This window comes from Oryx dammah, unplaced genomic scaffold, assembly GCF_014754425.2.
Source record: "Oryx dammah isolate SB20612 unplaced genomic scaffold, SCBI_Odam_1.1 HiC_scaffold_1, whole genome shotgun sequence".
Lineage (NCBI taxonomy): Eukaryota > Metazoa > Chordata > Mammalia > Artiodactyla > Bovidae > Oryx > Oryx dammah.
Window position 1 is genome coordinate 110224033 of NW_024070185.1, and position 12814 is coordinate 110236846.

Consider the following 12814-nt stretch of genomic DNA (forward strand, 5'->3'; position numbering starts at 1 on the left):
CCCCGCCACCCTCGCCCTGCCCGTGGCATGGCCCCCCCGCCACCCTCCCCCTGCCCGTGGCATGGCCCCCCTGCCACCGTGAGGCCCTGTGGGACCCCAGGGGGTGAGCGCCCAGGCAACGTGTGGGAGACAGCGCTTCCCGGGCCGGGCTGGCTCTTGGGCCCAGGACTGGGCTTCCTCGGGGCGGCTATGACTGAGCAGAGAGCCACCCTTACTTTCTCTCTGGGAGGCGGGAGCTGCCAGAGTTTCGGGTCTGAGCCTGATGCTGGATGCCAGCTGGCGCTGGGAGCCCAGCGTCCTGTCTGATACTGGATGCCAGCTGGCACTGGGAGCCTGGCGTCCTGTCCCTTCAAAGCTCCTCTGGCACAGCCCACCTCCCCAAGTGTCCGATCGCCTCTCCCCGGCCCGGACAGACTCATCCCCGGGTCTTCGTTGTCCTTTGTGTGGGTGTTGAGGACGCTGTCCTCTGCAGAGGGGCTCTGGCTCCCGTTTCCTGTAAGTCCAGGTCTAGTCGACCCTGCTGGGCTCTGAGATGCTCTGGATGTGTCCAGCCAGAGTGTCGTGAGCGTGGATCCTTGGGCGTCTGGCCCAGGAGGGCCTGTGGCGGGAGCGGGCGCTGGTGTGGCAGGTCCAATCCTCCTGGAACCTGCTCACCGCCCTGCCTTCCCCCTCCCGGGTCCCTGCACGAGTCGGGTCCAGCAGGCCCAGCCTCGGGTCGCTAAGCCGCGTGTCCCGCCCCCCCCCCCGGCCAGGTTACCACTACAACGACCTCGTGTCCCCGCAGTACCTGAGCCTGATCGCCAACCTGTCGGGCTGCACAGCCCACCGGCGCGTCAACAACTGCTCGGACATGTGCTTCCACCAGAAGTACCGCACGCACGACGGCACCTGCAACAACCTGCAGCACCCCATGTGGGGCGCCTCGCTCACCGCCTTCGAGCGCCTGCTCAAGGCCGTGTACGAGAACGGCTTCAACACGCCGCGCGGCGTCGACCCGGGCCGGCGCTACCACGGGCACCCACTGCCCATGCCCCGCTTGGTGTCCACGGCCCTCATCGGCTCGGAGGCCGTCACCCCGGACGAGCAGCTCACACACATGCTCATGCAGTGGGGCCAGTTCCTGGACCACGACCTGGACTCCACGGTGGTGGCCCTGAGCCAGGCCCGCTTCTCCGACGGGCAGCACTGCAGCTCGGCCTGCAGCAACGACCCGCCCTGCTTCTCGGTGGCCCTGCCGCCCGACGACCCGCGGGCACGCAGCGGGGCACGCTGCATGTTCTTCGTGCGCTCCAGCCCCGTGTGCGGCAGCGGCATGACCTCGCTGCTCATGAACTCCGTGTACCCCCGCGAGCAGATCAACCAGCTCACGTCCTACATCGACGCCTCCAACGTGTACGGCAGCTCGGAGCACGAGGCCCGCGCGGTCCGCGACCTGGCCAGCCAGCGCGGGCTGCTGCGCCAGGGTATCGTGCAGCGCTCCGGCAAGCCGCTGCTGCCCTTCGCCACCGGGCCGCCCACCGAGTGCATGCGGGATGAGAACGAGAGCCCCATCCCCTGCTTCCTGGCCGGCGACCACCGCGCCAACGAGCAGCTGGGCCTCACCAGCATGCACACGCTCTGGTTCCGCGAGCACAACCGCGTGGCCACCGAGCTGCTGGCGCTGAACCCGCACTGGGACGGCGACACGGTCTACCACGAGGCCCGCAAGGTGGTGGGTGCCCTGATGCAGCATATCACCTTCCAGCACTGGCTGCCCAAGGTGCTGGGCGAGGCGGGCATGAAGATGCTGGGCGAGTACCGCGGCTACGACCCGGGCGTCAACGCCGGCATCGTCAACGCCTTCGCCACGGCTGCCTTCCGCTTCGGCCACACGCTCGTCAACCCTGTGCTACAGCGGCTAGACGAGGACTTCCAGCCGCTGGCGCTGGGCCACGTGCCACTGCACAAGGCCTTCTTCTCCCCCTTCCGCATCGTCAACGAGGGCGGCATCGACCCGCTGCTCCGCGGCCTGTTCGGCGTGCCCGGCAAAATGCGCGTGCCATCCCAGCTGCTCAACACGGAGCTCACCGAGCGGCTTTTCTCCATGGCACACACGGTGGCGCTGGACCTGGCCGCCATCAACATCCAGCGCGGCCGGGACCACGGCATCCCGCCCTACCACGAGTACCGCGTCTACTGCAACCTGTCGGCCCCCCACACCTTCGAGGACCTGAAGAACGAGATCAGGAGCCCCGAGATCCGGGAGAAGCTGCAGCGGTGGGTGCGGGGGGCGCAGGGGGCGAGCTCTCGGGAGCCGAGGTTCCGCCCGTGCCGGCCGAGCCCGGGCGGGTGGGGTGGAGTCTGGAGTTTAAAGAGGGGGTGCTGCTGAGTGCGCCTGCTGTGGTCCCGGAGCCCAAGCAGTGGCCCCAGTGCCGGCAGGACGCTGAGTCTTGAGCCCTGAGGTTTGTCCACGTCTCCCGGGTCCCTGCCCTGGAGGCGGCAGCTTCAGCCCTTCCCGGGAGAGACGTCCCTGGGCTGGGGGGACAGAGGTGTGAGGAGACCTGCTGCACAGAGCAGGGGCCCCGGGAAGCCCTGGGCAGCCTGTCCTCCTGGGGGCAAAGCAGCGGCCGAGCTTGGACTCATCAGGCCTGCTGAGAGGGGCTTCCCGCCACGCCAGCCTGCTCACCAGGGCCTGTGCATCCAGAGCGTGGATTGACTGAGCTCTCAAGACCCACCAGCCTCTCTCCTTGTGTCCAGTCGACTCTGGCTCCTCCGGTCCTGTGTTTCACGTCCTTCATCCCGGTGCTTCCGAGCTGGTCTTTAGTGGAGGTGGCCACTCACGGGGACCCTCGCAGCCACTGGTCAGCTGGCCCCTGTGCCTGTGCAGTCAGTTCCCTCACGTTTGAAAGAGTCGTTTTAGAAAGAAAAATGATGCTTTCTTGTAAAGGCTCACTCTGGGTGTGCTCCGGACTCTCCTGTTCCGTAGAAGGTGGGCCGCTGGCTCCTAAGTTATAGGCGTAACCCTGAGGCTCAGCTGTGCTCCCCTGGGGCTGGGCCCATGCCTTCTGGGGAAAGTGGCGCCTTACTCATGATTCACGGCACGTTGTAAGTAAGTGAGCATTGTCGTTTACTCAGCTTGACATGCTCCAGTCTTGGTTTAAGTCACAGCATCAGGTGGCCGGGTTCATAGACGAACACCCTCCTGTCCAAGACCTTGCGTATGGTCTGTGTCTTTCACGCTTGAATATCCTCTGTTGTTCTCGTCCAGAGGGACAAGGTCACTTCCCCAGGGTTTGTCCCTTGCCCGACTTACATCACCACCATGTGGAGGACCTGCTCTCCAGCCCAGCCCTGTTGGGGGTCGCGGGCCCTCGGCCGAGTGCATGACCCGCCCACTCCAGGGTCCCACGTCTCCCCTCCCCTGCGTCAGGCCCCACTGAGAGTGGGAGTGAGAGGGGTGTCCCAGAGGAGAGGCGACGCAGGACAGGGGGTCCCAGCCCCGGCCCGCGAGCCCGCCAGGGAAGGGAGGCCTCTGGACGGAGGTGCAGGAGCAAATGGTCCCTGCTGGGTCGGTGGCGTCTGACCAGATCCATTCCCAGCAGCCTGCTGTGAGTGGAGAGTGAGCTGGGCTGGGGGCTGTGACCAGCCAGGCGCCCTCCCTCTGTCTGAGTCTGCGCCTCCAGCGTGGGGGCCTCCCTGCAGGCTGACCGTTCAGGTCGGGGCAGAGAGAGGGGGAGCCCCACCTGGGAACGGGGCGTCTCCTCTGGGAAAAGCCCCCTCAGGTAGAGAACCAAACTCGCCTGGCTCTTCCTGACAATTTCCATCTGAACTGAAGTTCAGCGTGAAGGTCCTTGAACTTGGGGGTGGAGAGGGCAGCCTCACGCTGACCCCACTCCCGAGATGAGCAGCTCTGAAGAAGGCCCTGCCCACCCTTGCCCAAGGTCAGCGTCCCGGGTCCGAGGAGGTGGAAGAGGCTTCTCAATTACAGGATGCGTAGGACTTGGAAGAGTTTGGCGAAAGCGGTTGTTCCTGAATGTTTAAGCCGTGCTGACTTAGCCTTCGGCACGGTCGGTGCCCGTTAGTGAGTGGTCTCCTCGCAGGAAATGCCTTTTCCGTGTTGGGTAGAAGGCCAGTGTCTTCGGAGCGCGTGTCTTCAGCTGTTCGTAGCTTCGTCTCCACGTGCGTCCGTGACGGGCTGTGGAAGGTTTACGCTAAGACCTCAGGTTGTCTCTGAGTGGCCAGGAATGTTTGGTTTTAATTTCCTTCCCTGCGTTTTCTGGGCTTCCTTAAACTTTGTATAATAAATATCTCTCTGTGTGTATTTTATCATGTATAAACAGGAAGCAGGAATGTTTCTTAAAATATGACTGATAGATGCTTTAAAGAGGGAGCTGGATTGTCATTGTTAAATGAAAGTCTGAATCACGTCAAATGGTGATGGTGAACAGCATGAGGCTTTTTCCATTCTTGCCGTGCTCTCCACCACGTCAGGCTGGCCGAGCAGTCGAGGGCGCTGGTTCAGGCCGCAGCCTTCCCTGGAGACGTGGGTTCGAATCCCACTTCTGACCACACTCATCTTGGGCTTCCCTGCTGGCTCAGATGGTAGCGAATCTCTGCCATGTGGGAGTCAGTCTCAGGTTCGATCCCTGGGTCGGGAAGATCCTCTGGAGGAGGAAATGGCAACCCACTCCAGTATCCTTGCCTGGAGAATCCCAGGGACAGAGGAGCCTGGTGGGCTGCCGTCCACGGGGTCACAGAGGGTCGGACACAACCGTGCGCCTGGTCCTCCCTGGGCCCCGGCGCTGAGTCTGAGGCTCCGCTCCGTCTTGCAGGCTGTATGGCTCCCCGCTCAACATCGACCTGTTCCCAGCCCTCATGGTGGAGGACCTGGTGCCTGGCAGCCGCCTGGGACCCACCTTGATGTGTCTGCTCAGCACGCAGTTCAGGCGCCTTCGGGACGGGGACAGGTAAGCCCCGGGAGCTCAGCGGGCGCCCCGTGCAGGGGTGTTCCCGGAAAGTGGCCGGTGCTGGCTCAGCAGTGGCCGCTGCTGGTCTTGGTGTGGACTTCTCTCTCTGCTTCACGGGTCGCTCAGAGCTCTGTCACCTAAGCACGTGACTCTCAGGTCTGCGTCGTGAGCAGAGCTGAGCGTGAGGACCGTCTTAACCGGCTCCTGGGGCTGCGGCCTCGCCAGGCTCTCTCTGACCTCGCTCTCGCTCCGGGGATGCAGGCTGTGGTACGAGAACCCGGGGGTCTTCACTCCTGCCCAGCTCACCCAGATCAAGCAGAGCTCGCTGGCCCGCATTGTGTGCGACAACGCCGACAACATCACGCGTGTGCAGAGGGACGTGTTCCGCGTGGCCGAGTTCCCGCACGGCTACAGTAGCTGCGACGAGATCCCCCGCGTGGACCTCCGAGTGTGGCAGGACTGCTGTGAAGGTGGGCTCGGGTTCCCACCCTGCGCTGACAGCCGGGCGGAGCACGGGCTGCGGTCAGCACAGCAGGGGAAGCGGGCAGAGATGGGGGGCCTGGGGGCCAGTCCACCCTGGGCGTCCCCACTGTGCAGCGCTGTGGAACCTGGATGTGGTGAGTGGCTGTGCCGAGTTTGTAAAGCCAAGAGAAGGAGTTCGTATGAGAGCTGGTACTCAGTGAAAGAAACAGAGGGCAGAACGTTAACACCGGAAGTGCCTGGTGCTTCCTGACCACCTCCCACGCATCTGCATTTGGTAGCCGGCCTGTTTGCACCCGTGGGCTTCCCTGTGGCTCAGTGGTAATCTCCCTGCAGTACGGGAGAGACCGGTTGGATCGCTGGGTCGGGAAGATCCCCTGGAGAAGGGATAGGCTACCCACTCCAGTATGCTTGCCTGGAGAGTCCCATGGACAGGGGAGCCTGGTCTGGTGCCTACTGTCCATGGGGTTGCAAAAGAGTCGGCCACAACTTGGTGACTAAACGAGGATGAATCGAACCTGCAGGTAAAAGATGAATAAGAAACAAGTGAAAAGTGTGTCAGACATAAAGTTGGTCTTCTTAAGTGTGTGCTGTGTGTCCTAAATGCCTAGAATAACTTCTGTAAGCAGAGGCATGCTGTGAACACTTCTGAGGAAGCGAGGGCCCATGGCAGGCCCGCAGGCCTCTGGGAGCCCGGGAAGCCCGTTTCTGGGTGTGCTGTCCAGGCTGCAGGGGGGCCACTGTCCCCTGGAGGTGCCTGCTCCGCCTGCTGGGTCGCGGTTGACCCTGACTGCGCATTCTCGTTTGAACGTAGCTTTGGCTTTATTCAGACTGTGATCAGAGACCCAGGGGACATTGCAGCAGGGAAACACCGAGGGCCCGTTCCTGTGGCGAGATCTCGGGGCTGCAAGCCCGGGTGACCCCTCGGGCCACACAGCTGTGGACGAGGTGGCCCCGAGCCCCAGCCCTTGGCCCACCATGCCGGTGGACACAAGTGCAGAATCCAGTTTTCTCTCCCATGTCTTCTCCTGAAGAAGTCCAGGCTAGGTCGTTCCCATTAGTAATTGGGGTTAATTTGAGGTTCTTTTCACTAGCAAGTATTGAAATCTGGGTTGATACATGTTCTGTGTGTATGGGTGTGATGTGAGTATTTGTGGCCTCTCTCTGCACATATATGACATGTGTATAATGCATAATATGCTAAATATATGTGTATTTGATGAATGTGATTTGCAATGTTGTAGAATTCACTTAAAATTTAAAGTTTTGCTCTGTATATGCCCAAGTTTGCAAAGCATTTAATTCTTTATAGCTCTTGGGAACTTGGGATCTTGTTTTTCTTTCTTAAAAAATAAAATACTTTCATTTATTAAGGTTGCAACAGTTTTCCACATATATGGCAAAGAATTTCATTTTTGTGTTTACAGAAAGCAGTTCTATTTGAAAATCATAGGGAAAAGCCAGTTCTTTTTAGATACAGAAACTCCATTTTCTGATAGCTTTACCAGACTCCCTGTAGCTGTCGAGGGAGGGATGAATTCAGGTTTGCTGGTTTTTTGCCCCAAACCCAAGTCCTCTGAGAGCCTGAACCCTGATCCAGACTCGTCCTCTGTCCATCCCCAAGCCTCTTCAGCTGGACGGCAGAGATGTAGGTACTTGGCATAGCTCTGACCTCCTTTCTTCTGGATTCCTCTCCTCTTGGCTGTCGAAGGCACAGCCCTGAGGTGACACAACTTAAAAGAGTTGTTTTAGGAGCTTTATCGGTTTTTCTTTTAGTCCAAAAGTCATACCTAAAAAGTGGCAGGAAAGAGTTCAGTTTACAGGACCAAGTGTCGACTGCTGTTAGCGCTTCACTTCCCTGAGGACGAAAGGGCCGCTTGATACAGCCTTGAGCTGCGTCTCAGTCGTGTTTTTGTTTAATCCAAGTATGGAAGTAGCACATGTTGGAAACCCAAGAAGCTCCATCTGGGAACATCTTTTTCTTTGGATCAAAGTGATGGATTTCAGCTTCTCTGTGGGCTGATGAGTCATAGAGAGGAACCCACTGCTGTGTGCCGTTTTGAAATAACCGTAGAAATTACTGAAATAAAGTCTCCTGGGTCGGGCAGGACGGCAGGTGTGTGCCCCACTCGGGGGCTGGGCTGTGCCGGGGGAGCATGGGGGTGCCACAGGCTCCAGGGCCCCTCACCCAGGGCAGCAGGGAGCTGAATGCAGGGTGCCTCCGCCCCCTGCGATGTGAGCGCCTCTTGTGTCCTTCAGGAGGGATGGTTCTTGCCCAGACTTCCTTGATGTCGTTAGTGAGAGTCGCCGACCCTGACGTGTGTACGTTTTGCTCACAGACTGCAGAACCCGGGGCCAGTTCAACGCCTTCTCCTACCACTTCCGAGGCAGGCGGTCTCTTGAGTTCAGCTACCAGGAGGATGAGCCAGCCAGGGAGACAGGGCCCGGGAAGGTGCCAAGGTACAACTGAGCCCCCGGCTGGCCCTCAGGCGTGTGGGGTGCCCCGAGCGTCTGCCCGTCCACGCGCCTTGCGCTGCAGCCCGGGAGCCCACGCCAGCAGCTCCATCCCTGAGCGCCCCTTGCCTCTCTGAGCAGAGCCGGGAAGCCCCGGGCACCTCCCAGTAACACCACAGACCCCTCCTTGGAGCAGCCGCAAGGGGCAGGGACGAGCGACTTCCGGGAGTTTGTCCTGGAGATGCAGAAGACCATCATGGACCTCAGGAAGCAGGTGGGCGCCTCCCCGTCCCCACCCCTACCCCGCCGGGCCCCCGGCCCCGACCCCACTGGGCCCCCGGCCCCCCAGCCTCCCGTCCGGCCTGCATGTCTCCCTCTGTGGCTGTGAGGAGAGTGTGTTTGGGCAGCCCTTTGTCCCCAGCCCTGGAGCCTCAGCGAGGCCACATTTCTCTCTCTGCTTTCGACCTGGCTCCAGCCAGGCCTCACGGAGCTGCGCTTGGGCTTACAAGACCGGGGGTCCTCAGCATGAGAAGGGGCACAGGGTCCCCTGGAATGCTGGGCAGAGCGGCCACGGAGCCCACACACCGTGAGCGGCTCAAGGGCAGGGCCACGCAGAATTCAAGCCTTGAGTCCTGCCCAGACCTGCCCCTCCAGGGATGGCGGTTAAGCCCCTGCTCCCAGAGGCGCGGGGTTTGACGGAGGTCAGGTGCCCTTGGATGGTGGGGTGGGGGGCGGCTACATATCCCCAGACGGGTCCTGGGCCCGTCCCTAGGGCCTGCAGAGGGCAATGCCCCACCCCACCCTGGGGCACACACGGGGGTCTCTGCGTGCATTCCTGTAGCGGGAGTGGGGAGTGAGCTGTCGGGCTGAGAAGTCTGCAGATCTCAGGTCGTGCTGAGGAGGGTTTTGGATGCTGGAGGTCCCTCCCGCCTCTGGGAGCCTTGGTCCTCAGCTCGGGGGACACGGCGTCTTCTGTTCAGCCCCTAGTAGAGGCGTGCTGGCCACTCCGTAGCTGCTGTGTGTCTGCCCTGTGGCGTCTCCTCTGCCCTGGGGGCCCTGGGTGCTGGCTGAGCCAGCCACAGGCAGGAGGGAGGGCACAGCCCGGCTCAGCACCCTGCAGGGTCGGGGCCCGGGCGGGAAGCTCCCCCGCGCCTGGAGCCATTGACACAAACCCTCGCAAGCCGAGGGCCCAGCCATGGGGGCTGCACCCACCATGGGGTTGGTGCCTGCGTCCAGGTGGCTGGACCCCCGACTCCCGAGAAGGGGCGGAGGGCAGGGTGGGGGTTCAGACCACTCTGCTCAGATGCGTCAGGCTGCCTGAGGAAGGAAGGAGACAGGCAGGGCAGCGAGAGCCCCCCCAGCGCCTCGCCCTGCCCAGCGCCTCTCCTGGACCTATCTCAGTGGTCGGCACCCCCCCAGCGCCTCTCCTGGGCCTCGGTCTCAGTGGTCGGGGCGGAGTGGGGGTTCTCCCCCTCAGGTGCCCCCGAGGGAGCTGGGCCAGGGCTCTTGGACTGTCACGACCAGGGCCCAAGGGCCCCCAGCCTCCGTCAGCCTCAGCACTGCCCCCAGCAGGGCCGAGTGCCATCGGGCTCCGGAGTGGTCCCAGCCCAGCACTGCTTTGAGAAGCCGCTGAGAACGTTTTTGTTGCCCAGTCCGGCGTCAGCCTCCTCTTTGCTCCTGTCTGAGGGTCCTCTCTTCCTCTTTACGCACCACTGAACCGCATTTCTGGCCCAGGCACTTCTGGCCTCAGACACGGGGGTGGTGGGGGCGTCAGGCAGTTGTCATGCAGGTTCGGGACGTGCTGGAAGCTCCAGGAAGGGGCTTTGGGGTCTCTCAGCCCCATTGTCTCTCTCGGGTTTGGGGTCTCTCTCGTCCGTCCTGAGACGTTATCTCTAGTGGCGGAGTGGGAGCGGGCGCTGAGCCGTGTCCAAGCGCCTGCGCGTCTGCTTTGCTGCAGATAAAGAAACTCGAGTCTCGGCTCAGCACAGACTGCGTGGACGCAGACGGCAGCTCGCACGCAGACGGGGCTGAGTGGACGCGGGATCCCTGCACCGCTTGTGAATGCCACGTGAGTGTGTGCCCGGGCAGGCCCCGGGGGGTTGCAGCTCTCAGCTGTGGGGTCCCCTCTTTCTTCCCTAGGGATCTGGGGCTCTCCCCCGAGAACCATAAGTAAAGGTTGACAGGCTCTCCCCCCAGAACTGTACGTGAAGGTTGACGGGCTCTCCCCCCAGAACCGTATGGGGACCCCGCTGAGCCTGGTCAGCATGGGAGTGTCCACACAGGCGAGGAGGGGCAGCTGCCTGTCTCGGAGCGAGTGGACAGAGCAGGCAGCGGGGGCCTCGGGGGCGGGCCTGGCGGCAGCCCAGCCCAGAAGGGACTTTGGGGTGGAGTTGGGAGCCAGCTGGGGACAGGTCTGTCCCCCGGGCGGGCAGAGCAGCGGTCTGGGGTCCCTGCTGTTGTCTGGTTTGGACACAGCCCTGCCGCCCAGCTCCTCTGCAGCCAGTCTGCTCAGCATGCAGGGATGTGATCCCCGGGCCCCCCCAGGGTGAGGCTGACAGCTGGGGGCAGCAGAGAGCCTCTGGAAGGAGCGGGGTGTCCGCTGTGGAGGGGAGTCAGCTGCCCTTTAACCCCAGAACCCCCCCAAGGAGGCCAGCCCAGTGGGCCGGGCACACCCAGGGCGGCTCCCGGGGCTGACAACTCCGTGCTCTCCCCTCCAGGATGGGCAGGTCACCTGCTTCGTGGAGACTTGTCAGCCGGCTGACTGCCCAGCGCCTGCCAGGGTCGGCGGGGCCTGCTGTCCTGTGTGCCCAGGAGACTCCACAGGGGCGCAGCCCTGAGAGTCTGCGAGCCTGGAGCTTGTCCCGGCCCCCGGGAGCGAGGCCTCACAGGCGGCGAGGCTGGGGTACGGGGGCTGTGGCTCGGGGAACCCCGGCCTGAGCGCTCGCCAGCAGACCACAGGGCAGACACGTGTCCTGACTCCATGTTGAGCTTTCTCAGGTTCCTATTTAATTTTTTTAAATGAAAAATTGGTGCTACTATTAAATTGCACAGTTCAATCATTTAGGCTCCTAATTGATTTCACCTAGTATCACCGTTTCTTCTCAACTGAAAGTTAGTCCCCCTGGTCCCGGCGCCAGGAGCGTGCAGAGCGGAGCCAGCGGAGGAGGGACGCAGGATTTGAAAGAGAATCCGTCCCTGGCAAACAGCAGTCTGCACGGACGTGTGGCGGCAGCGCGGGCGGCCAGCACAAGCCCCCCCGCGCCCCCGCCCCCGGCCCCTGCAGCTCCGCGGCCCCGCCGGAGAAGCCGCTGCACTCCCGCTGCCGGGTGTGGACCAGGCAGGACGTCCCCACCGGCATCACCCACGGCCTCCCGGCTTCGCCCGCCCGCGTCCACAGACGAGCCAGCCCGCTCTGCATCCCTGTTCCAACGCCGGGAGGAGCACGAGTGTCGGGGACTTTCTGACTTCAGGTTATGAGAGTGCGCTCGAGAAAAGCAGCCGGTCCCTATACCTCATTCGTGTCCCCGCCGCGTATGATGTTGGATAAAATCTCACCCATGTTTTAGCTTCAGATACGGCAGAAACAGCACGTCCACTCCGCTCGAGTCCTCGTCGGATTCAGTGAGAAACAACTTTCATACCTCGTGGCCTCTGTGTTTCTACCCGACCAGAACCTCCTGTTTGGTTCCAAATGCAAAGTGGCCTGTGTTCTGAGAAACAGGTCCCTGGGTCTCCCGCTCGGTTCTCAGACCTGAGTGTCCAGCGCCAGCCACACGGTGCCCGCCCACGCTTCCTACGGGAGACCCTCTGGGTACCCGGCCGCCTCGGTCCACCTGGGCGAGCCTGGAGCTGGTGGCACCCTGTGCCTCCTGTCACGGGCGCGGGGGAGAAGAGGCAGGTCTCCAGGAGGCGTCCAGCAGGTGCCAGGCGCTTTGAAAGCCTGGTTCCAGCCCAGCCCTCCTCCTCCCCGCAGCAGGAGACCCCAGTGCCTGCGGGGTCACATTCCAGCCGGGGGGGCGAGCGGTGGCTCTACACACGGTCGGCTGGACTTCTGAGCGCACATCACTGGTGATCGGATCAGTACCAGCTCCAGTGTTCCCGGGCACAGGGCTTCTCTTCACATAGCAGGGCAGACTGGGTAAAAAATCAGACCTTGGCACCCATCTCTGCAGACAGGAAATGGTTCGCTTTGAGGTGGACGATTACGTAAGTTGCTCAGGTATGAGATCCCACATTCTGGAGCACGTGGAGTGTGAAGGCGCCCTCGTGCGGAGGGCGTGGGGACTGGGGTGGCTTTGTCCTGCCCGCCAGGCGGCCGTCTGAGTCCCTGGGAAGCTCTGCGGCTGGGGCGGGGGGTGGTGTGCGCGCCCTGCAGCAGCCCCGCGGAGGACACCGTGTGTACATGCTCCCTGGCCCTTCCAGCCAGGCGTTCCAAGTGCCTTTTTCCTGTTCACTGTAATCAGCCCGTCACCAAAGAGACGTTTGCACTATGTAACGATGCCTTTTGGTTCCAATAAACGGGCCACGTTCTCAAACAGAGCACGGGTCTTCCTTTCATGAGCCGATGGGGAGGCGGGTCCCCGAGGGGCTAGGCCCTTCACAGAGAGACGGGAAAGGGGAAGGGCGACTCAGGGATATTCGAAGAGACTCGTCTCTCTTCCCCGTGGCCGGGTGCTCTCCGGGGGACCGAGCTGGCCACCTTTTGAGAGTCTTGGGCGGGTCGGGGTGAGCTGCAGCCCCTGTCCCACCCCCCGACGTTGCTGGCTCTGTGGCCGGAAATGCTGTGGACAGCTGTGCAGCCTGTGGTGCCCTGGGCCCAGGCGGGATACAAGATGGGGTCCTGAAGGGCCTGGAGGTCATATGAGGGGTCCTTGCAGGAGCATCATGGCTGTCCATGGAAACACTATCAGAAAAAAATAGGTCAGGGGAAGATG

General features: G+C 62.2%; 1 protein-coding gene across 3 annotated transcripts in view; it reads left to right on the plus strand.

Annotated features, from left to right (window-relative positions):
* The window catches only part of PXDN (peroxidasin), a 62404-nt gene extending 49985 nt beyond the window's left edge, over nucleotides 1–12419 (plus strand). For 2 of the 3 annotated variants that reach the window (XM_040241549.1, XM_040241554.1), the window contains 7 exons: nucleotides 753–2256; nucleotides 4812–4946; nucleotides 5208–5416; nucleotides 7766–7886; nucleotides 8022–8154; nucleotides 9838–9948; nucleotides 10598–12419. In XM_040241549.1, coding sequence (XP_040097483.1) covers nucleotides 753–2256; nucleotides 4812–4946; nucleotides 5208–5416; nucleotides 7766–7886; nucleotides 8022–8154; nucleotides 9838–9948; nucleotides 10598–10717 — 2333 coding nt within the window. In that variant the 3' untranslated portion in view covers nucleotides 10718–12419. The remainder of the gene's footprint in view (nucleotides 1–752; nucleotides 2257–4811; nucleotides 4947–5207; nucleotides 5417–7765; nucleotides 7887–8021; nucleotides 8155–9837; nucleotides 9949–10597) is intronic. The other variant, XR_005721201.1, reaches the window with a different exon arrangement.
* Nucleotides 12420–12814: the final 395 nt, after the last annotated feature.